At 39.5% G+C, this 25686-nt stretch overlaps 2 protein-coding genes across 13 annotated transcripts in view; both read right to left on the bottom strand.

Moving 5' to 3' along the window:
- LOC135496598 (endothelin-converting enzyme 1-like) overlaps positions 1-2337 on the bottom strand; it is a 34510-nt gene extending 32173 nt beyond the window's left edge. Inside the window, exons 1-2 of one of the 2 annotated variants that reach the window (XM_064786001.1) lie at positions 1964-2337; positions 44-1628 (exon numbers count right to left, since the gene is read on the bottom strand). In XM_064786001.1, the coding sequence (XP_064642071.1) occupies positions 44-704 (661 nt within the window). In that variant the 5' untranslated portion in view covers positions 705-1628; positions 1964-2337. Of the gene's footprint in view, positions 1-43 lie in introns of both variants that reach the window. The other variant, XM_064786000.1, reaches the window with a different exon arrangement.
- Positions 2338-3657: 1320 nt separating this feature from the next.
- Positions 3658-25470, bottom strand: LOC135497307 (putative uncharacterized protein DDB_G0271606). 11 transcript variants are annotated; one of them, XM_064787110.1, is made up of 13 exons: positions 25202-25470; positions 23724-23798; positions 23133-23182; positions 21878-21931; positions 20952-21102; positions 20542-20624; positions 19866-19883; positions 14285-14536; positions 13911-14139; positions 13723-13778; positions 6276-6557; positions 5939-6005; positions 3658-5815 (listed from the first exon to the last, which is right to left on the bottom strand). In XM_064787110.1, exons 1-13 carry the CDS (start codon positions 25371-25373, stop codon positions 5742-5744), a joined length of 1563 nt encoding a protein of 520 aa, XP_064643180.1. In that variant the 5' UTR covers positions 25374-25470; the 3' UTR covers positions 3658-5741. The 11 variants fall into 11 exon arrangements, with proteins under 11 accessions (XP_064643180.1, XP_064643178.1, XP_064643176.1 ...); XM_064787108.1 differs by lacking the exon at positions 19866-19883 and adding an exon at positions 19514-19576; XM_064787106.1 differs by lacking the exon at positions 19866-19883 and adding an exon at positions 19031-19135.
- Between the last annotated feature and the right edge of the window lie 216 nt (positions 25471-25686).

The following is a 25686-nucleotide window of genomic DNA, read 5'->3' as shown; positions in this document are numbered from 1 at the left end:
CCTCTGGTTGGCTACAACGAATAGGTCAACAATAAGTGCCTACCTTGCATAGCCCAACCTCCTATTTTAGTGATGGCGTCCCATATCATGGAAGTACCCGCCTTGTCAATTGTCTCTTCATCCATGCATGACTTGTAGAGGACGGTCATCTTCCGGACAGCAGAATCTAGACGGTTTGCAAGAGTTCTGTCTAGAGGACTCTCAAGACGCGCGCGGATCTTATCTCTTATCGCGTACTCCACTTTCTGCCTAACACCCCAGACCTTCTGGTCTGTGGGTACAGGGTTCGAATTCACCCAACCGCCGCATGCATATTTGTAGAAATTTGTACAAGGTGTCACTGACGTATCGAGGTCGTACATCATCTGTGATGCCTTTCTTACACACACGTCCTCAAGGCAGATCTCTCGGACGTACATGTCCATTTCAGCCGCATTCATCCGCGTCGTGACATTTTCGTTAAATATCAGACAGTCATCCCGTTCCTTCATAATGTCACCCACGATCAAGCCCACAGACACAGCAGTTGCCCCAATTATGAAAATAATCACCAAAAGCACAGCCTCCCTTTTACTGAGTTTTTCCTGGTCGAAGCAATCTACGATCACCTCGAATTTGCCCATGAGATTCTTCCTTATTTCGTCAAGGTCCAGACACTTATCTTCCTTGGTCTCCTCCACCGAGCCGTTCTCCGGTTCCGGCATCTTGTAGTTGGATTCCGATTTATCTGGAGATATCTAAATAACAATTAACCTGAATATACCCTATCTTGTTTCCAATTAACCTGCCTGGATATATCCCGCAGCTAGGTTTCCATTAAACTAGAGTTATATTTTCACTCGTTTCCAATTAATCTGGATATGTATCTTGCAGCTTAACTCCAATTAAACTGGATGTACCCTATCCTGTTTCCAGTTAACTTGGATACATCCCGCAGATTTAATCTGGAGATATGTTATCTTGTAGCTTGATCAAAATTAACCTTTATAGATGTATATACATGTACCATGTATAATCATGCAACTTGATAAACTTGAGTTATAACGTACATGCATGTGGCTCGATTCCAAATAAGCTGGAGATACTATATCCTCTGTCAGTGTAGCTTGATTCAAATTAATCGGGACTCGATATTGTACTTTGATTCAAAATAATCTAGCGATTATCTTCAGCCACGATTCGAAATAACAAGGAGCAGTTACAAATGTATAGTTGAATTCGCCATTTAAGGAGACATGTGCTAAAATGTACCATGTTCGTAATTATGCATAAGAGACATATATTGCATAGTTCTTCTTTCTGCCGATAGGTCGCGGTATTCAAAAATTGTTTTGTTGTTGCGTACCTCTTCAAAACACTTCAGCACAACACACTTTACAAATGCATATGTTCAATACCGGTGCCGCAAGGCTTAATGGTCGATTGATCAATATGAAAGTAGGCTTACTATCGAATAATCAATCTTGATGAAACCCCGTAACTACGCCGCCGCCGATCACAGCATCAGTACCACGATTTAGTTATTCTTGGTGTAACACTACACAAACTTTTCTTATTTCTTGTTCGCTTTTCGCTTTCCCTTTATTCTCCGCGTTCGCTTGGCTTCAAACTTGATTCTTTGACTATCACTTCATGGGCAGATATTGTATTTGCTTCATGCAAATACAACTTGCATCCCTTGCGTTCAAATTTCTAGCAGAGAAAACCATTTGAATAACACTTCTGAACACATTGAATCGCACTTAGTTCAAATTCTAAAAACACCGAATCACACTTAGTTGATATTCTGAACACATTGCCTGCACACTTAGTTCAAATTTTGAATCACAACCACAAACGATTCAATTTGGATGATGAACACATCAAATGCGGCAATTCAAATCTCGGACACATTCAACCGAATACTGAACACATTGAATCACTTTCGTCGGAATCATCAGCACATCAGCTCAACAATACAAACATATATCTCCTCCTCTTAAACGAATCCGATCCTGCGTAGTCCAATGAATATGCCATCGAAAGTCTGTCAACAGCCACAGCTTCAGCAGTAAGCCTGCTCCAGTGGCCTAAGCCGGGCGCTTCTCGTTCCACTCAGGATCCCACAACACTGACATGTGCCAACTACGCTTGGTAATCATCGGCCATTTCTCACCGACCAGCCATCTTTAGTAGGTATCGTGTGAAGTCAGTCCGTGGCGCTGGTGTCCGGACCGGAGTTCCAACCGTCTACAGCCATTAAGCTGGTTACAGGAAAGCATCGGGGTCCCACCGCAACACACAGCAGATGCATCCAACTCTTAGTAACGCCAATGATTAAAAAGCTTTGGGTCCGAGCCTGCGATATCTACCACCATGTATTATCAAACGTTGGATGACAGGAGTGGGATCGATATGAAGCCAGTTGCGCTGCTCCGTCTGTGAGATCGCTCGCATGGATTCGGATAGGAACCAGCAACATGGTAGGCGCAAACAGATGTGGTAGAATTAAGTACATCAGGAAGAATGAAGTGTGTACTTCATCATGTCCACTGCAGTGTTCAGTTAGTTGAAAAGCGGTATCCGTCGAGGCAGTATAGGGAAAGAAGTGAACATACAGTATCGAGTTGTAAACCCGTTGCCAACTATGTATCATGGGTGGGAGTTCATAGATGAAATCAAGACGATATGCAAACGTTTTTTACCGCGAAAAGATGCTGCTCGATTTACGAGTAACTCGCAAACCGAGCTGCTGCTGACGAATCGACTTGGAGAACGACTCAACTATTGGAGATGAGGGACCTAGTAGATTCTGGGCGTGTGAAGGGCGAATCAAATTGACGACAACTCGTAAAAAAGGGATCTTTACCCGACTGGTGTACTGGAATGACGGGTTCGCTTACCTAGTAGTCAAAAAGCCCGGGGTAATTTATTTAACTAGACGTACCGACGGTATCTAGTAAGACATCCTCTGCTCTATCCAGGGATGACTTGTCTCTAATTACTGTCGCTGTGGGAATTCAGTGCTATTGGAGAAAGCACATTTGGTTCAGTGACAATCTCTGGGGGGTTTAGGAAGGCCGCCCTGGCCACCTTGGAATAATTTTGTGTCTACTTGCTTCGCAGCCACTGGGAGAAGTGATATACAGAGCAAATACACTCCTTATATGCGGGGATGACTTGACCCTCATAACTGTAGCTGCGGGAAGTTTTTGGAGAAAGCACATTGGCTTTAGTTACGTTCTCTCGGGTGTTGAGGAAGGCCGCACGGCCGGGCCACCTTGGAATGATTTTGTGTCAACTTGCTACGCAGCCACTGCGAGAAATTCTCCTCCCGATTTTGGTTGGGACATTATTCGAAACACACCATGCAGTGGCTTTTCCTTCTACATTGTGTGCTTCTTCTGCTGTACTATTTCTCAGCACAATATCGGGACATCATATAGAATTAAGAATTGATATGATCGGGGAGGAGGGTCCACAAATAAATTAGAGGTGACAAAGGCAGCATCAATTTACATGTCCAAGGACTCCATAGGCAGACTACCATCTCATTGATAAAGCATCGGAAAATGTTTGAAGATAAATGTGATATCAGCATGAAAAAATCCTCTGGCTGCACCTTCCTCATGCATTTCGATTATTTGTGGATGTCACATAAACACAGAGACTTTCTTATCTTGGAATGGTTTTATTTACATCATTATCTGTACAGTTTTAAGGACAGCTGGTATGATTTAACATGATTACAAAAGGCTAAGTGTTTCAACTACAGTGTATAAAAACATCAAGATTTTAAACACAACCTCGATTCTCGAAAATGAAAAACACGAAAAAACACTTTTTGATTTGATAAACGAAAAGAAGTTTTGTTTTCACCAACCCATTTTCTTTTCTAGAAATGTTAGCGAATCACGAAGATAAAGACACACAAAAAAATTTCAGAGTTGTCATATTCATGCGGGTAATAGCATTCATGATATGCGTTTGTAGTATCAACAAGAACTCTGCAGAAAATTTCACGAAAGCCACAAACATTTTAAGTGGTCTTATTTCTTAAGTATTTTTCAAATTTATATAATCGTCCATGCAAAGCATTTACAACTCATTTTGACAGCATCAAATCTTCACCAGTGAATGATATGAGTTGACCGTGTTGGTGGACTTCAGGCCATGACTTACACAACTTAAATCATCTTCTTACTTCTTCATACATCTTTATCTTCATTTGTGTCAATAGAAAAATTTTTTCACTGCTAACCACAAAATATTTGCGAGGATTTTATTTTTGCGGATTTAGTGAACAACCTCGATTCGCAACAAAACAATGTGTCACTTACATATCACTTCGAGTATTTTTGTTGACACAAAGGGCCCACTCATTTTATTTAAGGTCAATCATGACACTTAAAATATCAATATCAATAGAAGATTAAGTCTTGGTTCCATCACAAACTAACCATATATATAACCATCTTGACATCTTCCGTTAAGACTAGAAAAAGGCATAGCATCATCTAAAAGAACTAGTTTATTAGTTACATAAATATACATAGGAACTCACAGAATTTATTATCACTAAAATGTTATTCGATTATTTCATATGTAGATCAACAGTTATTCACCATGTTGAAACTTTAAAAATTTCACTGACATGGAATACTGTTACAAACCACAGTGCTTATATCGGATACCCTGTGATGAACTATTCTAGCTATTTTTAAAAGCAAGGCAAAAGGCTTAACTTTTTTGTGTAGCCCAATGAGGACAATGAAAGTTCATCACATCTGCATGCCTTATTTATTTATTTCGTAAAACTTCTGACACTACTATCATGGTTCTAAGCATGTACAAAACGATTTGCCACAAAACATGAAAATAGTTGGAAGAAGAAAAGTTACACAGTGTGTCAAACAACTGACCGGCAAATACATACACACACACACGCACACACGAGGAATAAACAAATTCTTGATTTCGATTGAATCTGGATTTCTATCGTGAGCAGATGAGTAGGTCAATTTGGCAGTGTGGCCCCTAATTATTTCATAAACCATACCAGACCTATATATACAATGAGATGAAGATTATTTCCCCAATAAAATATAACAATATTCAACATAATACTTTCTTTTACAATAACTGATTAAGCATCCCCAACAGCAGAAGAATGACCGAGATCGCACCAGGCCTTGCCTGCCACATCTTCATGAACCACATGAATGAAATGCCAATGAAATCATGGAGACACAAATCAAAATAATCAGAACAGTGTTATTGCAGCAGAAAGTTGTTTCCCTTGGAACCAGTGATTTGATTTTGATTTCCTCCAATGCATCCAATTGATAGACTTCTAAAACATCTTTTTAAGTTTGCTCATGTATAACAAATTATACATGACCATGACTATACAATACATGTACACAAGATGAAGAATTTCAATGCAAAATACTACCGGTAAGTTAACGTCATCAAACTGCTTGGCCTTAGCAAAGCAAGAATTCAAGATTAACAGAAAAACTGCAGAAAGGTACGCGTGGTGCACTTCTTATTTGACTAAGAAATGTATTCCACCAATACTTCTCATCAATTCTTTTACCAATAACTGAACAGTGAACCTTGGAGTTGTCAAAAGTCAGTCAGGCCTCCCAAGTTTCCAACCTGACCTGGCCTGCTTTTACTGGTAAAGAATGAAAGTTGGGTTGACTTTTGTTGCACTCTTTTCCCCATTTGAGATCATTTTTCAACTGCTGGTGAGTTGATCAGTGGATGTAGTCATCTTTTTCCTCTTCTTTATCGTCTTCATTTTTATCATCGTCTCCCTCATCCTCACCTTCTGAAAGAAAACATGCATACTGTTAACTTTTTTTTACTAACCGGCCGGTTTAAAAAATGGAAGTTTTACAGCACTGGGATTTTTTTACAAACAAAAAAAAAAGCAAAGGCAGCTATTACCCACCTTCATTTTGATAAACTGCCTTTTCCATATTTATTTCTCGATCTTCATTATTTATGGGGATTGGTACCTGGAAAGAAGATTTACATTTTAAATATTTTTCAAGTATTTTGCATACATGTTTGCATGTAGGGCAAGGATGACCCTGTTCTCATATGAACCCGAAATCGGTGACTTTTAATTCTGATAGATTACCAACCCCAATGTGAATTAAAGAACTTTGAAAAATATAAAAAGAGACCGTAAAAATACGCAAGTATACCAAAAAAATTGCTAAGTTTAAGGGAATAATTTTACAGATGACCTATGCCAATTAAGACTGATAGGAAAATATACCCACCTGATTTTCGTGCTGTTGTGCCTGAACCGGTAGATTATCATGGGGCGCCTGCATCTGGCCCTCATGCTCATTCTCGTAATTGCCACCATCAACCTTCGCTATAATTTTTCTAGAATCGTCATCAGCAACCGGCAGAGGGCGATTAATTTGCATATTATCATCTAGTTTATTATTGTCTATATTATGGAAGTCCTCTCCTTTATATTGGTTTAAACTTTGGTCATTTTCTAGATTAGTTTCTTGTTGCATTTGTACTGGTGGATTAAGCGCAGCATTTTCAATCTGCAAATAGAAAAATTAAATTTTGATGCAAATGAAATCTAAAAGGTTTTAAGTTTGTAAAGTTCATGTTGTCTGCCTTATTCCCATTACCTGAAAATTGTCTTGAACTGAAATCTTCGCTGTAAAGCTGAAGTTGTTTTCGTGCAAAAATAAAAACTGAAGAATTAATGAGCGTTCTTTGCATTTTAAAGGTGTTAAACGTCTGATATTTAATTTCGGAAAGACTTGCAATGCACATTCGTATAGTTACAAGTGTTGAGTTCAGAGCAGTGACATCTATTTAGTAGAATTTTAACAGGTACCAGTCTTACCCGGTGTCAAAAACCAAACTAGGTCGGGTTAGTCTAATCACTCCAATTTGGTTAGAATTCTACAGTAATATTTTGTCTTTTAACCCAACCTCAAAGAATCAAAACTAATACCACTTCTACTATGTACCACCACTAAAACTACAAAATTTGCCATAAAAATTTGAGACTCTATAGACTGAAAACTGCTTTCCAGGAGGAGCAGGACAGGAGAAATGCCAATGAAAAATCCACCATGCGCTATACCGCAGAAATTTCCCAATAACATTCTTGAAATGCAGCATGCAACAATTTTTTTCAAGGAAATTTGAGATAAGGACTTCCTGTTCACAAAACTGCATGACAATGGAGGGCAATGGACCTTAAAGGTGGACAAAATATGCCAAAACAGCAAAGGTAGGCTCTTCATCTAATTTTGTTGGCCATTTTACTAACAGAGATTACAATGCAGCTTTTCAGTTTCAGCATGTTAAAAAATATTTGACTTAATCAAACTGTCACATTTTCGAGTAAATACAAAGCTAGCAATAAAAGATCGACCTCCTTTTGTATCCCAGCAAAGACCTACAGCCTTTGTTGCGATGAAATCTATGATCTACCCCAAATGTTTAAAGTGCACACTATGAAAAGCAACTGAAAGCACAAGAAACAGTTCGTTATGTTCAAGAAAAACTTTTACTTTGTACGAAAGAGGAGTGCCACCATAGCCTCAAACCAATTATAGTGTAGGGATGTACTAGAACCCAAGAATTATGTGTATACTCACTTTAGTGTTCAGAAAATACAGGAATAGCTCTTCAACTCTCCTAACAATTCTAGACAATCTTTGTTAAGTAGCCAACTTTCTTATAACCCTTAAGCTCCCGGACATTTTTGTCACTAAGATACGGGAATGACCCAGCGGACCTGTCTTACTTCAGCTTTCTATCCACACTTTGAAGCTTTAAAACATCTGGTAAAACCAGGGACATCAACATTTATTGCGAGCATCCTTGGAAGATGGCAGCACTGGACTGCATATTGAGTTATAAGTAAAAAAGTGTATGCGCCACTCTATAGGTCAGTGGTGCTGTAGGAGTATCATGCTATGTCCTGCTCTGCGGGTCAAGGGTAGCAAAAGGGTTACAAGGACAGAAATCAGTAGTGCAAAAAGCCCTAAATATTTCCACTCTTAAAAAATTTGAAAAGCAAGATATTGTCCAAGCGTATTTTTGCACTAAAGAATAAAGCTATGAAATTGTACCCTATAACAAAAATAATCTCACCTTCGAACAACAGATGATATCATTTAAAGGCCCTTCAGTTTTCACGCCAGGTCATGCAATGAGGGCTGAAAGAATCTTTCACGTCCACTTGAATTTGTTCAGCAGTTGATTGGAAAGACTTATCAGCAGATACGCATTATGGAATACATTACTGGTTGCATGGGGTTGGTTTAACTTAGCACTACTTACAGTGTATAAAGCAGTGTGCTTTGTTCTGGGGGCAGTGCAAAATACTGATCAACAGAGGCAGTCAGAATCATATTTCAGGAATTGATATCTCACTCTCGGTACTGGTTGTCTCACTAAGCACCGCACGGATGGAGTTGTCATTTTGGCAAACAATCACGCCTGCCGCCCTGGTTTTGGCCTTTTTTTAAGCTCCACCTTCACAGTGTTTGACAAGACAACCTAAACCTATAAGTCAGTCGTTTCAATGGACTAGTACTAATCTGGTCAAGCATGAGCCAGACTTCAATGTAAACCACCTACCCTCCTTGGTCAAGGGTCACCATTATTTAAGTGTCGAATATAAAGTGTCTTGAGCAAACAGTTTTTTTCTTCCCATCGACTATGTCGATAAGGAAAATATCGAGACTGAGGAAACCTCAAATGTTCTTTCTGATCTCCAAAATGCTTCGAAAACAGACCAAAGATTATCAAACAATAAATCTATCAAACAAAGCCCGAAGTTTATTTCTTCTATACTATTGTGGAAATACTGATGATAATCAACAAACTATATACAGAAGTTTCTTTGGAAAAGTGACAATTTTTTACCATGCACAGCCTTTTGCGAAGAGAAAATTTGGGCCAAAATTGCATCACAGGTTGATGTTTCAAGCAAGACAAACATAAACAACACAACCGATTCTCTTCTGATAGAGCAGGTTACTGAAATCCCATGGGTGCAATGACTTCACCGAAACCAATGCAATAGCAATCTTTTTCGAGAAATTTGAATTGTGTCACAAGACACGGCCGTAGCTGGCCCATGTCCTCTATGAAAAAGACTATGGAGCAACAGTGGTCATTGCAGGGACCTGCAACAAAAAATGTTTCACGCATTGCCAACGCTCAAACATCAAAATAAAGGAAACTACAATTTACATATCAAATATTGTTCTCTGTCAATTGTTTACAATAACTTATCCATTGTCTAGACTAAAACCATCACCACTACCATACATTGACAGTTCTCTTTCTTCAGCAGTTTAACAAGAAACTAAAGAGGAGGAGCAGGACCAACACAAAAAAGAATAATTAGGTAAGACAGTATCTTAAGTTAGTGATTTATGTTAGCCATATTGCTGGCAGAACAGGACCTAGCCCTCCTCCTCCTTTTTAAAGTTCCTCAGAAGTGTGATTTGATATTTTTAAGTTAGTAGCCACAATATTGCAAACTGACTATGTACAAGTTCTACAAAATGTTGTCAAATTGGCCTAGAGAGATTTATACACAAAATCTACATGCAGCATAATACCGTACTGCTTAGACTCCAAGTCAACCTCATTTTTTAACTAAACGGTACATGTAGACCCAGTAATATTTGCATCATTTTATCTCACGGTGTCCCGAACTAATCAGCTCTATATACAATATTGGGTGATTTTCAAAATAAAGTAGGAGGAAACTTCCACCCCGTAACATTAATTTCAATTACGTTTTCTTTTTTTCGTGGCCGTACATTTTGACGATTTTCTGTAACATGGGAAATGTGGAAATAGAAGGCATGCAACCATATCTGGGTTTACAGTTGATTATGCTAGGCAAAGGTGAGATATTTGAAGCTCACTATATATATATATATACTAGTATACTGTAATAAGGAATATTGGTAACCATTCCAGCTACCCTGACCCTAGTGAGATCCCGGTCTAATAGGAGTCGAAGGAATACCACATACATGACACGCAAGACTGGAATGTATAGTGCTATTGACCGACAAGATATCGACTAATACATTTCCCTACTTATCACGATAGACGATCACAATGACCCACCCTCACAAGTTGTTCCCTATCACCATGATATGTCACTCGCCAAAAAATGAACAATACATCATCCATTTTGAGGCGAGTGGTCAACACGCTTTCAACCAATCAACATAACTTACTTAACAGCCAAGTACCATTACACCTTGGCCAGATTTCGCACAGCGTAGTAAGTTTATTGTCTAAGCTGAACTGGGATGTTTCAAAATTTTCCAACTGGTTTACATGAATTATAAGAGACTATTGGCAGGAGCTAGCAGGTCAAACAGGTCTTCTTCAGGCAACTTATATGCACAGTAAGGGGACTCCTAGGTAATTTTAATATAGCATTAGTTAATTATCCTCATGTGTGAACAGTTTTGTTGCACGGTCTGATGAGAGAGACCCCTAATTGCGACTTTGTGCTAATTAGCCTGACCTACCTGGCTCTTGCCTGTGATCTCTCATTTGACAATAAAACTATCATTCTAAAACAACAATAGTCCTTCCAATAACAGAATGCCCTATGCAGAATTCTGCTCTAAGCACTTAGCCTCTCAGTTATACACATAGTGTCCCCCTCCCCTCTTTATAAGGTAACCACAGCAAACTCAAGAAGCCCTTTTTAATTTGAATTCAATAGACATGCCTTCTTAATAACACATCCTACATGTAGATACTTCCAAACCAGAAAACCCATGCTAAACTTTATTTCCAGCCCAAACTTGTTCTTTATGATCAACCACTCTCTGTTGCATAACAAGCCGATTTTTCTCTTCAATCGGTTGTACATGTTCGACCCCACCTTCCTTTGGCTTTTCCTTATCATCCTTAATGTCCACATTTTCTTCTTTTCCAGTGTCCTGTGCCTTTATAGCAGCCTCCTCTTTAACATCCGACTTTTGTTCAATTTGATGAGAATCTGCTGGTCTAACTTCAGCCTTTTTGGCCATGTTCAAGTGATTCCCTTGGTCTTGGCCTGCCACAGCATTATCACCATCTCTCAGCTTCACCTTTGACTTGTCCTCATCAGCCTAGGTCAGGATGGGAGTGGTGATGTTGGATATACGGAAGGTGATATTGGAGGTATGGATAAGGTGTTTATATAAGTGATACAGGAAGTGTTTGGAAGGAGGGACAAAACGAAAGAACACTTTTGTTAGATTTTCAGCAGCAACAACTGTGCTGCAAGTTGGTTGAACTTGTTTACGTTGTTCAAAGGGTTTTGCTTCTTTTAAAGGAAAGGTGCAACACACAAATTTACTTGTACAACTTAGGGCTGCTTTGGAAAAGCCATATGTTGTAGTTGCCAAACTGAGTTTGTTGAAAACACTTGACTCGGAGAAGCACTATTTACAAGTCACAAATCTGAAGAACAGAGGCATGTTCTCGAACCAATGATATGTTGAATTCAGCGGGGGTTGGCCTGTCAAAATGGCAGCAAGCAATTATATTGGAGCAAGGTAGGCCTAGAGTTTGTGGGAACACGCATTTGTTCGTTTTATATAAAATTGAAGCACACGCAAACCAGGGCTCATCTGTAGAACCACATAAAGTTTTACTCAGAATCATGTATCTTCAAATATTTGCTGAAGTTGAGCCATTCTGGCTGTGTCGTCAGAAAGAGAAAAGAGTGCAGGAGAGTAAAGTAACTTTGGAGTTTGCCAAGTTATAATGTTTTTGGTCGTTGTTCCATGGCATTTCATCCATGCTCATAGTGGTTTAGTACTGAAATAGGAAAATTAACACAATTCAGCAAAAAAATTTTTTTACAGTGATGCATTCAACAACCTTTTTGTGCCTATCACTAATCAGTAAAGCCAAAAGTCAATCACAATATTGACAAGATGGAATACCTTTTGACATAGCATCAAATACACTAAGAAGCAAGGCTCAAACCATTTGGAATAATAGCAAATCTGACTCCTTGGCAAAATCTAATGCACGTGTACATGTAGTTACCAAACGAAATTAACACAGTCTGAATATAGTTTGAAAGCAAAAGTCACACTATGTGACAATGAATATGTGTTGAAAATATTTTGGGGTAAAACCTAAAGGCTGTGTAATGTACCAAGCAGATGGCCAAATAAAAAGGGTTCCTTCTCAGTCAGCTTCTAATCAGCAATGTCAATGAAAGTTCAAAACGTTTTGAATGGGTTTGTTTCTCATAACGGAATGCCATCTACTTTTCAAACATTCTGATGAGTTTGTTTCTCATAAGGAATGAAACAGAACTTTCAAAACATTTTGAGTGAGTTGGTTTCTCCTCACCTTCTCCACAACAGGCAGATGAGAACTTTTTTGTAATTTCATATCAGTCCCTTAACCTTAGCAAAGCTGATACGTAAAAGTTCTCGCTACGAAAATATATACCGATGTACAAAGAATCTTGAGGCATTGGAAGCAAACAATGGTAAGAGAAAAACAAACAAAATGTACCTCTAGAACTTATCAATCTGAGTGATTCGAACGACTCCATCGGTATTGATATCATCTTTTTTATGATCGAGCTGATAGAGAAAAACACAAAGGGTAAAGGTGGCACAAATATAACTACAGTAAAACCTCTCTATAGGACAACCTCGGGACGGACAAGTATTGTCCTTGGTTGAGAGGCGTCCTGATAAAAGAGCTCAAATATAATGGGAACATTCAATCTTAGACCAAAACTAGTGTTCTTGATAGAGAAGGAGAACTTGTGAGACAAGTTAGAGAGGTGTCCGCTAAGGGAGGTTCCACTGTATTTAAAAGGGACTACTATAAAATGCTTCACTTTTGACATAAATGGCGGTTTTAACTTTATGCAAATTAATGTGTAGCTGGGGAAAAACTACATTGATCATTCTATAAAGGATCGCAAGCATATTAATTTCGAAAGCAAATAAAATTTGACGGTTGACTAAGAAACCCAGAGAACGACACCTTTTCAATCCTTTTTACACATTGTGAGACATGTTACTTTCTTAGACACAAATGTGCCAGAAACTTAGTTCACCAACATACATAGGGTTCACACTCAACATCACCCATCTATTATTATGACTTTTTGTGACCAATGCCAATTGATCTTCACACTATTCTTCAGGATTTTCAGCATTCTTCACAGTCACTGATTTTGATTTTAGCAGGAAAACAAACTATATGACTTTATTCATATAAAGTTCTTTCAGATATTTCCGAACTCCAGACTACTTTAGGCCTTATTTTTCATCAATTCTGTCACAGCTTTTTATTTTCTAGGAAGTCTGATACAGAGAGAGCTCTCATAAAGCAGCCTATTTTTAAAAGCAAGGAAAAGAACTGTTGGAGCATTTCATTTTTAATTTTACATCAACTAAATTATTTTTCAAGGCATCAAAAACCCTTTAGTAAAAACTCGAGGAGTCTTGAGAAATATGAGAATGTATGAACAGACCAAATTTGGTCACTGATAGTCAAGTCTCTAATGAACACTGAAACAAAGCCACACCAATTTTTGGAGGATGGCAGAGTGAGCAACTGCATTCACATTCACAAACACATGTACATGGCCACAGAATCTATTAATCTTATGACGTTAACTTTTCTGTCGAGTTGTACTTTCTGCACAAGACCCTTGGCCTAATCTATAGATCTCACCTGTCCTGGCTGCTGAACCTGGCCTACTCCCGCTCCTTGGCCTTCCTGGGCTCCTGCTGCAGAGAAAAAAAGTCAAAGGAAAATTGAAACCTTACAGCCAACAAATGGGTTATATCAATTCTTCACAGTAGGTGTTAATTGATTTACTAAGCTAACAACCTGAAATCACCATCAGAAACAAACCTCACCTGCTTGGTTTGGCTGCACCACTTGCTGAGCCCCTTGATCAGGTGCTTGGCCCTGCTGCTGATTGGCATCCTGGGGCTGCTGTGGCTGTGCAACCTGTTGTGCTTGTTGGTCCCCGGCGCCGGGAACCTGCGGTTGCATTTGTTGCTGCTGCTGCTGCTGGCCCTGCGGCTGCATGGGTGCCACCTGTTGTCCTTGCTGTTGGTTCATTTGCACCTGGTCCGCCGGTTGCTGGAAGTGGAACACGACCAAATTTTACAATCACTGTGAATATATTTGATAACAAATAACATCAGCCTAATCACAACAGACAAAAACAACTAGAACTTTTTGTCACGGGTGATAAATCTTTTAGCATGAAAAGAATTGATTGTACCTGAACCACTTGTTGCTGATGCTGCTGGTTTGGATCATACTGCAGGTTCTGTTGTTGTTGTTGTTGTTGTTGTTGTTGTTGTTGACCCTCCTGTGCCACAGCCTGTTGTTGTGCAACATTCTGCTGTTGGGCAACATTCTGTTGTTGTGCAACATTCTGCTGTTGTGCAACATTCTGCTGTTGTGCACCTGCTGATTGTTGAATCTGTTGTTGTAACCTTACCACTTGCCCTTGTTGGTCTTGTAATTGTTGCTGAAGTAGAAACTTTAAAATTGATATGAAGCCGGGGACTCATATTAGGCAGAATACGCTGGGAACATTGATATCTTGTAACACTGCCCCATCCCCAAAAAGCAGGTGATAAAGTTTGGTAAAATATTGGCTCATTTAGGAAGTCTTAACCTTCCTGTGATCTATATTTGTATGGTAAAAGCAATAATATAATCTTCTGAATTCCAACCATGCAAACTTCAAACAAAGTATACAATTTACTACAAAAATAAATTAACTCTTCTTCAGGGAATCTGCCAAGGTTGTGGTAGTGCAATCAGAGAAAAAAGACGGAAGGAATACGAGAAATCAGAGGAATTTGTGATGATGGCGAAAGTGCAACAGCCTACGGGGTTCAGGGAGGGTGTTCATAATGGTACCAAGTGCATCTACTGAAAAACGAGATTTTCAAAACCTGTTGCATTTTTATACTCCTTGCGATAAAGCTGTTTTAAAGAACTATAGTGAAACCTTCCAAAGAGGACACCTCTCTAGGACATCCTCTCTATTATGGACACTACCTTTGGACCCTAATTGGCTGTTTCTTATCAATTTACCCCCTGTAATCAGGGCACCTCTCTATCAGTATCAGGGGCAGCACTATCAGTCCCAAAGGTGTCCTTTAAAATATTGGAGAGGTTACACTGTATAACATAACACAAAAGATGGAACAGACTGATGGAACACAACGGTAGAACAAGCAGCAGCAGCAGCAGCAGCAGCAGCCTCCACGATGTAATTACCTTCATTAATGCCTGTCACCTTAATTAATGCCTTCTTCAGTATGTTTGTAATTGGATAATTTGATGTCAGTCTAATATCATGAATATGCATAATCTGTCTCTCTCTACGAAAGGGAAGATTCTTTTGAAGTCAATGATCAGTCGGACTGTGCTTGAATTGAAACACAATCTGTCAACCAACCAGGAAAGTTTGTCCCGTGTGTCACATGTGGTGCACTATCGAACCGAAAGGCAACCAGGATTGCCCCCTGCTACAACCACACGTTTTTTCACTTAACCAGGAGCACTCCATACTCCATGCAACTATGTAGTGCACTGTCAAACCAAAAGGCAAGTAGGGTTACCCCCTGCTCCTAACAAATGCTGCGCCTTTTTACCAGAAGGAAAGAGGAAGACTCCCTACAACCATCTGATGCACCAGCAACCCAAAGGCAACCAGGGTTGTCTCCTGCTACTACCACCACATGATATGTCACTTAACTAGAAGGGACTTGGAAGACTCCCTACAACCATATGGTGCACCATCAAACCCAAAGGCAATCGGGTTGCCCCCTTCTACCACCACATGCCACACCAGGAACACTCAATACTCCATGCCACCATGTGTGTACCATCAAACCCAGACAACCAAGATTCCCTGTTACCGCGTGCAGGACCTGTACACACCTCAACCTGACCATAACTATACACTTCATCATCTGGAGTTATGTCCTCATCATCAGGGGAGTCAATGTGACCCATATCAAACTGTCCCCAACCACCTGACAAGGGTGTAAATTGAGCAAATTTGGCAACTGCTGCCTCTTTAAGAGAAGCATATTGCTGCTCCGAGAAATAATCTGAAGAATCTAAGCTGTCATAAGCTGGAGCATGATCTGGATCGAACGACGTTGTAGGTGAAGTTTGACCATTAGTCATTTCGGACACTATGTGTATAGCGTGAACATAATCTGTAGACTTGTCAGGTTCTACCAATGTCTTTTCATTAGTGTCAGCCCGGACTTCCAGATGAGCCTGATTTGCATCATGTGTAGTTTCAATGTTTGTTTGAACTTGCAATGGGGCCTTGTTTGCACTCTGTGCAGTGCCAATATTTGTTTGAACTTGCAATGGGGCCTGGTTTGCACTTGGAGCTGTGTCAATATTTGTTTGAACTTGCAACTGGGCCTGGTTTGCACTTTGAGCTGTGTCAAGTCCTGTCTGAACTTGGTAAGGCTGAGCGACAGGGGTAGTGACATTAGATTGAGCTGGGGTATGGTCATACTAGAAATATAAAGGATTGTAGCAGTTACAAGTTTTGCGGATATGAAGAGATTTATGATAGAAGCTAAAAATCATACTTAAGAGGCTGAAAATGGTTGTAAAATGAGCAACAAATAAAACAGTTTTTAAACACAACGGAACAGACTGCACTATAGTCCTGAGTGTCTTCCATGAATTAATATGGAGACCAAAAGCCCAGACAAAGCTTTTGTTTTCCATCCCAATTCCAAACAGATGAGATCTGTGATGGCTAGGGTGGCCCCAATTTGTAAGTTATTTCAAAAACAGATGATTTGCTTGTAAGAGTTTTCAAGATGTTGCTATTTTACAAGCTGGCCTACCAATACTGCAACAGAGAGCTTGCAAAATCTTGAAAGCGAAACCAGTGTTCTCCACTATTGTAAAGACTTGATAGGAAGGCAAAACCGAATTGGTCAGCTGGATCACACTATATGAAATATTCATTTTGGTCTACAACAGTAGCTGTGTCCCACCGCAACCTCATCAATGGTGGAGAACACTGAAAGCGAGGTTAGAAGTGGATTAGGACGAAGAGCAAATTGTGATTAGGTCTACGACTCAACAAGGAACCAGAAGGAACTGCGTCTGTTTAGATTCAAGATTCATGTGAATAATGACGGTACCATTATACCACTCCATCAGTCAATTTAAATGGGTGGGGTCCGGGGGGGATATGTATATGAATGTCAACCTTACGTGTGTCATACTTTAGAAGAATGGTGTTAGCTAACTAATGAGTGCACTTCTAGGAAAGATCATGAATAGAATCTATGCTAGGGAAGAATATTTGAATGAAAACTGAAGAAGGTAAAAAGTATTCGTATTTTCTTGTCATGCCCTAAAACGCTGTAGGATGCAAAACGTTCAGAGCCCCTCGCATACCATTTAAGGTAATCAACTCTAGCGCCCACCAACCATATTCCATGCTTATTTGTATAAAATCGGACAAACCAAACCAACACGTTTTCCATTCTGAGGCAACTTGCAATGAGGAATTTGTGCAAAAGTAACCACATCTGATTTAGGGCACATGCTCGATCGAAGTTGGAAGCCTCCCACCACCACCAGCATTTGATCAGGAGATCATTCATTTTTACAACATATGGCAGGGGACATGCAAGAGGGAATTGGTTTTTTCATCTCGTGGTACCTGCAGGTGCTATTGCTTCCAGGTGTCTACATGTCCTTTTTTATTCGAATGCCACAACAACTAACAATTCCATCACGAGGCAACTACCGATACATTTATCATGTAGCAACTACTGACATGTTAATCATGTGGCAACTACCGATATGTTAATCATGTGGCAACTACCGACATGTCCATCAAGTGGCAACTATTAATATGTTAATCAATGTGACAACACTGACATGTCCATCACGTGGCAAATACTGACATGTTTATCATGTGGTAACTACTCACATGTTTATCAAGTGGCAACTACTCACATGTTTATCAAGTGGCAACTACTGCTATGTTCAGTAATGTGGCAACTACCGATATGTTAATCAAGGTGGCAACTACCGACATGTTTATCACATGGCAAATACTCACATGTTTATCACGTGGCAACTACCGGTATGTTCATCAATGGGGAAACTACTGATATGTTCATTACGTGGCAACTACTGACATGTTCTTCACGTACACAGTATTAGTACGCTGAACAGATGAACACACTTAAAGAAGTGAACATGAACACTCCGATAACACTATTTGTTATGTGTTAGTGAACGACGACACAACTGTTCATGTTTCATCAAGTAGAGACAGGCTTTGAGGGAGACAACATAAGCATTGCGACCAATAGTGTAAAGGGACATAAAGCAAGCAAGCTCTAGAACTGCAGGTATTTTCTCAGTTACTTTATAAACTTACAGCAGAACTTTCCAGGGACTGGGGACTGGTTTCGGCCGTTCCAAATTTTGTCACAGTGTTCTCTCCTGTTTGTGAATCTTTGTTCTTAGACAGGGTCGTTTTGTTAGCAAGTTCTTTTGTGTCGAGGGATGCATGAGACTCATTGGGTGTTGCTAATGTCGTGTCTGCTTTAAAACTCGGCGTCGTGGAGTCTGATGTTCTGTTTTTTACATCAACAGACCTTTCATCAGTCAAGCTAGCAGGTGATGTTGGGTTTGTAAGAGATCTCTCTGCCATAGCAGAACTTTCAGAAGACAGTGAGGTATCGTTTAAACTGGAAGTGTTATCTGTTCCTGGTGTTTGAACAGACTGGGTCACAGTCCATGTACTGTTTGAGAGGCTCACACCAGAGTTTGGTGATGTTTCATTACTATTCGTAGTTTCAGCAGTTGTGATATTCAGCTTAGAGTTATTCAAGGTTGAGTTCGTGCCAACATCTGTGTCAAAATTCAGACCGGATTCGTTAGATTTTGAATCTAAATTGTCAACAGTTCCCATCTGGTTGGTGAAAGGGGGAGAAACATTGCTCACTGATGTCGCATTGGCGTTTAATGTTAAATTATAGGCATTGTCACTGCTGTTGGCTGCTGCCGCTTGATCCTCTGAACCGGCGCCTTCCTTTGGGGAAAGTTTATTCTGTGGAAAGAAATGGAAATGGACGTTGGTTTAAGCAGAGGTAAGGAGACAAAACACACTTCAATTCAAACGAAATAAAAAACTTCCATAACTGACATCCCAGAGACCCCAGACCGTGATGGTGTCTGGGGGATGTTCAAGGAGATGGCAGGCTAGCTAGCAGTAGTGCCCAGCATTTAAGCCATGCAAAGTCCAAAAACAGTAAAAATGACTTTTTTCAAGGTATCGAATAACACAATTGGTGTCCACGCAAAAAACAGGCCAAGTAAAACACCAGAACGTATGAGACATCAAAATCAAAAGTCAGGGAAAACACAATACAAATGTGGGTGAGGAGGGGGTGTCTGTGGTAACTTGAGGGAAGCAAACCAAAAACACCTTTTGGCGGTGATACAGTGTGTTCAGCTGCGTGCGAGTTTGTTCACTGATGACGAGTTGGTGCTACAATGGACAAAAGCAAGGCAAAACATCAAATTTTACAACTTATACAGCAATGGAGAGCAGCACTCTAGTAACATGTAAAGAAGGATACATGTATGTCAACAATGGTGTCTTGTCATCCATCTACCCCCAGATCTACCAGTACCCCAAAACATACAGTTTAACTCTAAAATTAAAGCGAAAGCCTATCATCAGCATTGGAAAAGATGGAATTTATCAACTGCCAATGCATGCTGATGCCCCATGAATTGTGCTCTACGAAAATATAAAGAAAGGAAACGACCATAACCTTGCGATGGTGTGTTATCTAAAGAGAGAAAAGCAAGGAATGCAATGTACATGTAAGTAGCCATTGATAAATTCTTCAATTCAACCGCAGTCCTACAACCGCGCCAACTTAGGATTTCCGATCAATTCATGAAATATTCAAGCAATGAATCTACTGACAAGGTATGTACATTCATCATGCATAGGTTCAGTTCTCACGTGCAGTGACTGCATGCACCCATTCTTAAACATCAGTACATGTACTGTCAGTACTCTACCAGGACAACATATACCAGTAACTGCTTTATGCCAAGTGGAGGCTACATTCTTTCTAAAATCAAGAATGGCGTGTAGGCAGTTTGTGTAATACATCAGTCTCCTGCCTCATACATTTTCATAGCTTTGTGAAAAGCTATTTTTTGCTTTTTACTTAAAAATGAATACCTCCCTTTGCCTTATTTAGTGTTTTGGTAAGAAAGTGTACCTAAACTTAATGTGGCTAAGTTCTAGACTGATTCGAGAAAGGCGACGGTGCCCGAAAAATGAAGTTACACAAACTAAGTTACTGTTTATTCATTAGACAGCAGACAGCCTGTTAGACATTACAGTATTATAAGTAGAGAAACTCCTATTCAAAAGAATTTGCGACAGAGAGCGAGATTATCAGAAAGCTGGGAGTTAAGGTATAAAACACCTACCTGGCTCTTTTGGTAATTAGCAGCAACATTTTCAAGTTGAGTTTGCAGCTGTTTATTTGTCCGATCACAATTTGCATTGACATCTGAAAAATTTACAGTCACTTTTAAAAGTTTACACTGTAACTGAACAATTTTGTTGGCCGGGTGGCAGACATCAGTCAGACAAATCAATCATACCTTCCTTGTTAGTAGCCGGCAGCAAACTCTGCCTCTGGTGTCCAAGGGTTTCAGAGGGACATAAACTTTGCAATTTTCATTTCTGCGAATTGATATCATTTGTTAAACTTGCAAAATTATACGTCACAAAGGGTGGCACTTTAAAATTTATGCACTGCCATGTCACCTTCGTGTACCAGTAGAGTGAACCAAATTTAAGAGCCGATAAAGTTTTGAATCTCTCTTTGTCCTACCTTTAAGTTTTGCTATTTCATTTTCCTTCTCCTGTTTCAGCTGCAAAAACTCCATACTATTCTGTTCAACGATTTTTTGATGATCGTCCGCATTCTTCTTGAGATTCGCCTGTAACTTCTGTAACTCTCGTTCCATGTCTTCATATTGCACCTGGAAATGAAACTTGTGGTGAGGAAATTGACACACCAAAATCACAACAGCGGCAGTTTGAAGGAAAGTTAGTGAACCCCTCTCTTCCCGTAATGGCTAGTATTTCTGTTGCAAACAAATGATGAAATTTTCTAATTGTCTGATGTTGATGAAATGACTGTGACTTGTAGCAACTACATGACCAGCTAAAAGCTACGTAAAAAAGTAATTTCTTTCTGAAAAATAAAATGCTTTTTCTGAACATTTGTTCATAGTCTGAATATTACTTTGTAACATAAAGGGCATTAATACTGCCATGGTCACAAAATTTCTGACTAACAAGCTGAAAACCACTTTCGAATTGGTACAGCAACCACTCTTTTCTTGCAGTGTTGTGAAATTGCTTTGGTGTACCTTTAATTTTAAGCCTATTTAAAAGTATTTCAATAGATTTTCTTTTTTGAAGAGATATATCATTGCAACTATCTGCCACATGTGCAATGCGGGGGAAAAAAGGCACACAAACATTTCATTTTTACAAAACATGTAATTTGGGAGATATTGTCCTAAAGTTATATAGAATGGATAGGACTGTACATGGTATTGGTGATGACAAGACATGTATGACAGGATGTAAGGACACAAGGTCAGATCATATTTGAATACAAGGGCAGAGCTGTACAAGTGGCTGACTGAGACATTAGCTTGCCTGGGCAAGGACAGCTCCTATCGGATTATCTGGTCTCCGGACGTTTTTCACAATATTTACACATGCTTCCATCACACAACTACATACCTTTAACATTTTGTGCTGCTGTTGCAAAGTATTAAACTGTGTAAGGAGATCTTGCTGTAAGAAAAGATGAGGATAAAAGTGCCCATGGCCATCCAAAAAGAAGAGGAGTGGAGCAAGCAAATGAAACTCTTTAGGGACTCAAAGCATTTTTACAATTTCAGCTCCAGTCTGCTGCTGTAAGTGTAAGCCAATTTTGGCAATAAGCAAACCAAAATCATTGTAACTTTCCCTCATACGACCGAGTTCACAAAGGAGTCACACTGTCACATGATTGATTGATAGTGACAGGATTGATTAATCTGCAACCTTCGAGAGTCCTATTTCTGCTCGGTAATTGTCAGAACAACTCAAGCTTAGCTGTAGGTTGCTCTTGGATGGGTATAGCCAGCATAATCATTAGCTGAAACATCATAATGTTAGGAAGCGGTTTCCCGCAGTTCCTTAGGTCTTAAATACACTCTGACTTAGTGAACCCAAACCAAAACAATTTCAACATCTTTCAGTTTTCCTTTACATACAGTGTAATAGCAAATGCTCTTGAGAAACCGAATGCATCCTCTAACTCAGTCCCGAAAGAGTTAGGATTAGGGGATGTATTGCAAAGAAAGAACTCAGTCCCGAAAGAGTTATGAGTAGGGGATGTATTGCAAAGAAACAATTTTAAAGAAATATTTAGAAATAAGTATTGAAAGTAAGCAATGTTTCCAGAAGAGCTGTTTTGCTACATCTGAAATTTTCCAAATTAAAAAATCATAACTTGGTGACTCTTATATATTTGATCAAGAATCTGAAGTAGTATGTGCGCTGGTGCATAGTTTTTCAATAACTTTCCAGAGGCACTTTTATCATGTTTATGGTGATGAGATGTTCATGCACATGGACGGTGAAGGCACAGTATCTACAGATGAATGCACTGCATGGCCAATGTACTATTACATGACAATTTACAGTATACACTCGATTTCACAAACTCAGCGACAGCAAAAAATACTGAAACAGGACAAAAAAATACTGAAACAACTCCAGAGAACAGCTATTGCAACCATTATACAGTCAGACACAAGTTCGGCACCACTGCCACTGATCATTATCAGGATAACTAACCCCTCCTGATAAGTTTCTCCAAGAGGTGGTGGAGAGTGATTCGAAGCCCCAACTTACCAGGTGAACAGAAAAAGAAAGTAATTGATGATAGATGAGAAATCTCATTTTTGTCCCAATGCTCCTCCCTCTACATGTATCTTTGAACACTCACCTTCTCCTTCGCACATTTTTCCTCTAAAGTAGTTTTATCTTTTATTAAATCTGAAACAAGGCAATAATAGTTAATATTGAACACATTGAAAAACACAAGACTCGGAACGGGGGAAGACAGGACAATGTACATTTTGTACTTTCCTAAAAAATCTGCAGATTCAATGTTTAAGATTGTTCTGAAAATCTACCAAATGCAAAAACATGTATTGTATTAAGACCTTTTCATGAGATGACCACAGGACAGGATAGCAGTTGAATAGTCTTTTATTAAGGGACAATATAGGCAACAGCTAGGCAGGCAAGATAAAGTTACACAAAGTTACCAATGGGGGTCTCTCACATCTCACAGTATGTTGAAATGATTCGTTTTTGTACGAGGAATATATTAAGTGCTGAATCTGACACGACAAAGGTTGCTCCCTTACTGTGTATATTAGTCACAATTGATTCCCATTACATGAATGAACGAGTGAAAAAAACCTAACACTATAAAATTTGGCAAACTATTTTCACGCAGGTTGATTTCAAAGTGGTTGGCAGCTGTGCAGAAAACCTAAATATTGACCACTGTTCTCAGCAAACAACCTACCATCTCTCATTTTTTTACTATCACTTTTCTCCTGTTGCAAAGCTTTTTCTAATCTGGATTTGTGTTCATAAACAACTGCAAAGAAAGAAGAGGACAGGATTCACTCAAAACACCTAGGCAAGCAAGAAAGAGGAGATTTAGTATGCAAATGAACACATTGAATGACTGCCCCTAACCAAGTTTAAAAAGTTGAAGATGCGACAACAAGCAATAAGTATGTTATTCTTCTAAAGATCAAATATTTCAAAGTACGTGTACAGGCCAGTAGGCCTACATGAGAACTGTACTACCGATAAAACTAAAATTGTTGTTCAAAATAAATCTGTTGACTCTGTCTATGAATGCTAGAGTAGAACATCAAGCAGATTGTACTCATGATGTGGTATAACATCTGACACCAAAAGTCAGCTGCGACACATGGCTCAACTAGTCGATAACGACTCAGGCAGTCATATACTCACACTGTACACGATTCTAATTATGTAGGCCTAGAGAGTATATTTTTTTCAATGTGCATAGATTCTTCTTCCTGACTTCTGTTCTGCATTTGACTGGTTAAACTTTCATTAACATGTACAATAGTTCAATTTTAACGTTTTAGGAATACTGACAGAGAAATGACTGCCTCTGTTCCCCCATTCTGTGCCACTTTCAGAAAGCACAGATTGTTACAATTTTACCATAGCATTTTGATTCAGGCCTACTTGCTCGTCTATACTGTACTGTCCATCAATCATATTAAAAAAGACTGTTCTTCACTTAGGTTCTTTATACCAGATATGCCTGTAGCTAAGCTAAGGTCAGGTAAACAAAGCATCTTTACAATAGGCTTCCAGTTTCAAGGTCATCGCCGCCAGACAGACAGTGCCTCTCGAGCCATTGTCAGGCACCTTTGAAGATCTATTGGAAAGATAGTTTGTTTTCCAAGCCCACGGACGAGGTAGGCTAGGTACAGGCAAGGGCCTATAGCCTAATTGTAGATCAGATTACAGATAGTGCATGGGCGGTATAACAATCAAAGAAAGAAAGCAAACCTTTACAAAAAGACATGGTCTCTCAGCCCATGACATTTTCCTCAAGGGAAAACTTTCCTTCTACACCAATCCGTCCGAAATGACACTAAGACGTTGGCCCAGAAGTGGCGATGGTACGTTAAGACAATGACAATAATGGGGGACTGCTAAAATGCGGAATCTGCCAACCGAGGATGCGATCATCCCCGATTAATCCACATTTTAGCAGTCTCCCATTGTCTAAACCGTACCTTCGCCACTTCCCAGCCAACTTCTTATGTGTCGTATGACATGTCGTCATGTCCAACACAAGACGGGCCTAAACGCGAATTCAAGTTGAAGCTTTGTCTTCTCTTGTCTACACTGCTAGTTGACTAAATGTACTCATTTTGCACTAAAATGAAATAGCGACAGCATACCACCACCTCACAGGACCACCACCACACAATAATTCTGTCAAGGTACCTTGTAACTGGGCGGAAACTGAATCGTGTTGTTGTCGCAATCTCTCAGATTTTTCGTCAGACTTTTTCAGTCGTGTTTGGACATCGTGATACAAATATACGCCATAAACAAAACAAATGGCCACCGATATAAAAATGACGACTCGCACAACCGAGCCCTCTCTTCTATGCATCTTGAACGCTTATTGTTAGTTATATCTGCTCCTTAGAAATGTTCTAAATCTCAATTTTCATCACCGCGAAATCGAAAATCTGAAGTCTTGTCCACCATTGCAAACAAACATGGCGACGTGTCACTCGCGTTGCATTATGGGAAAATACCAATTTAGCAGACGCTTTTCGACATTTTCAACATTAAATGACACGAGATAAATTCTCAAGGAAGGAATAGTTGAATTGAAATGTCCGATGCACTTTATTAGACATTTTGGGACATATTTTTGATAACGTTTTATTTATAGGTCTACATTGTTTCCCAATACAACG

Source organism: Lineus longissimus, chromosome 12 (genome assembly GCF_910592395.1).
Source record: "Lineus longissimus chromosome 12, tnLinLong1.2, whole genome shotgun sequence".
In the NCBI taxonomy this organism is placed as follows: domain Eukaryota; kingdom Metazoa; phylum Nemertea; class Pilidiophora; order Heteronemertea; family Lineidae; genus Lineus; species Lineus longissimus.
The sequence above is the reverse complement of the archived record's forward strand: the minus strand, read 5'-3'. Positions and strand labels throughout refer to the sequence as shown.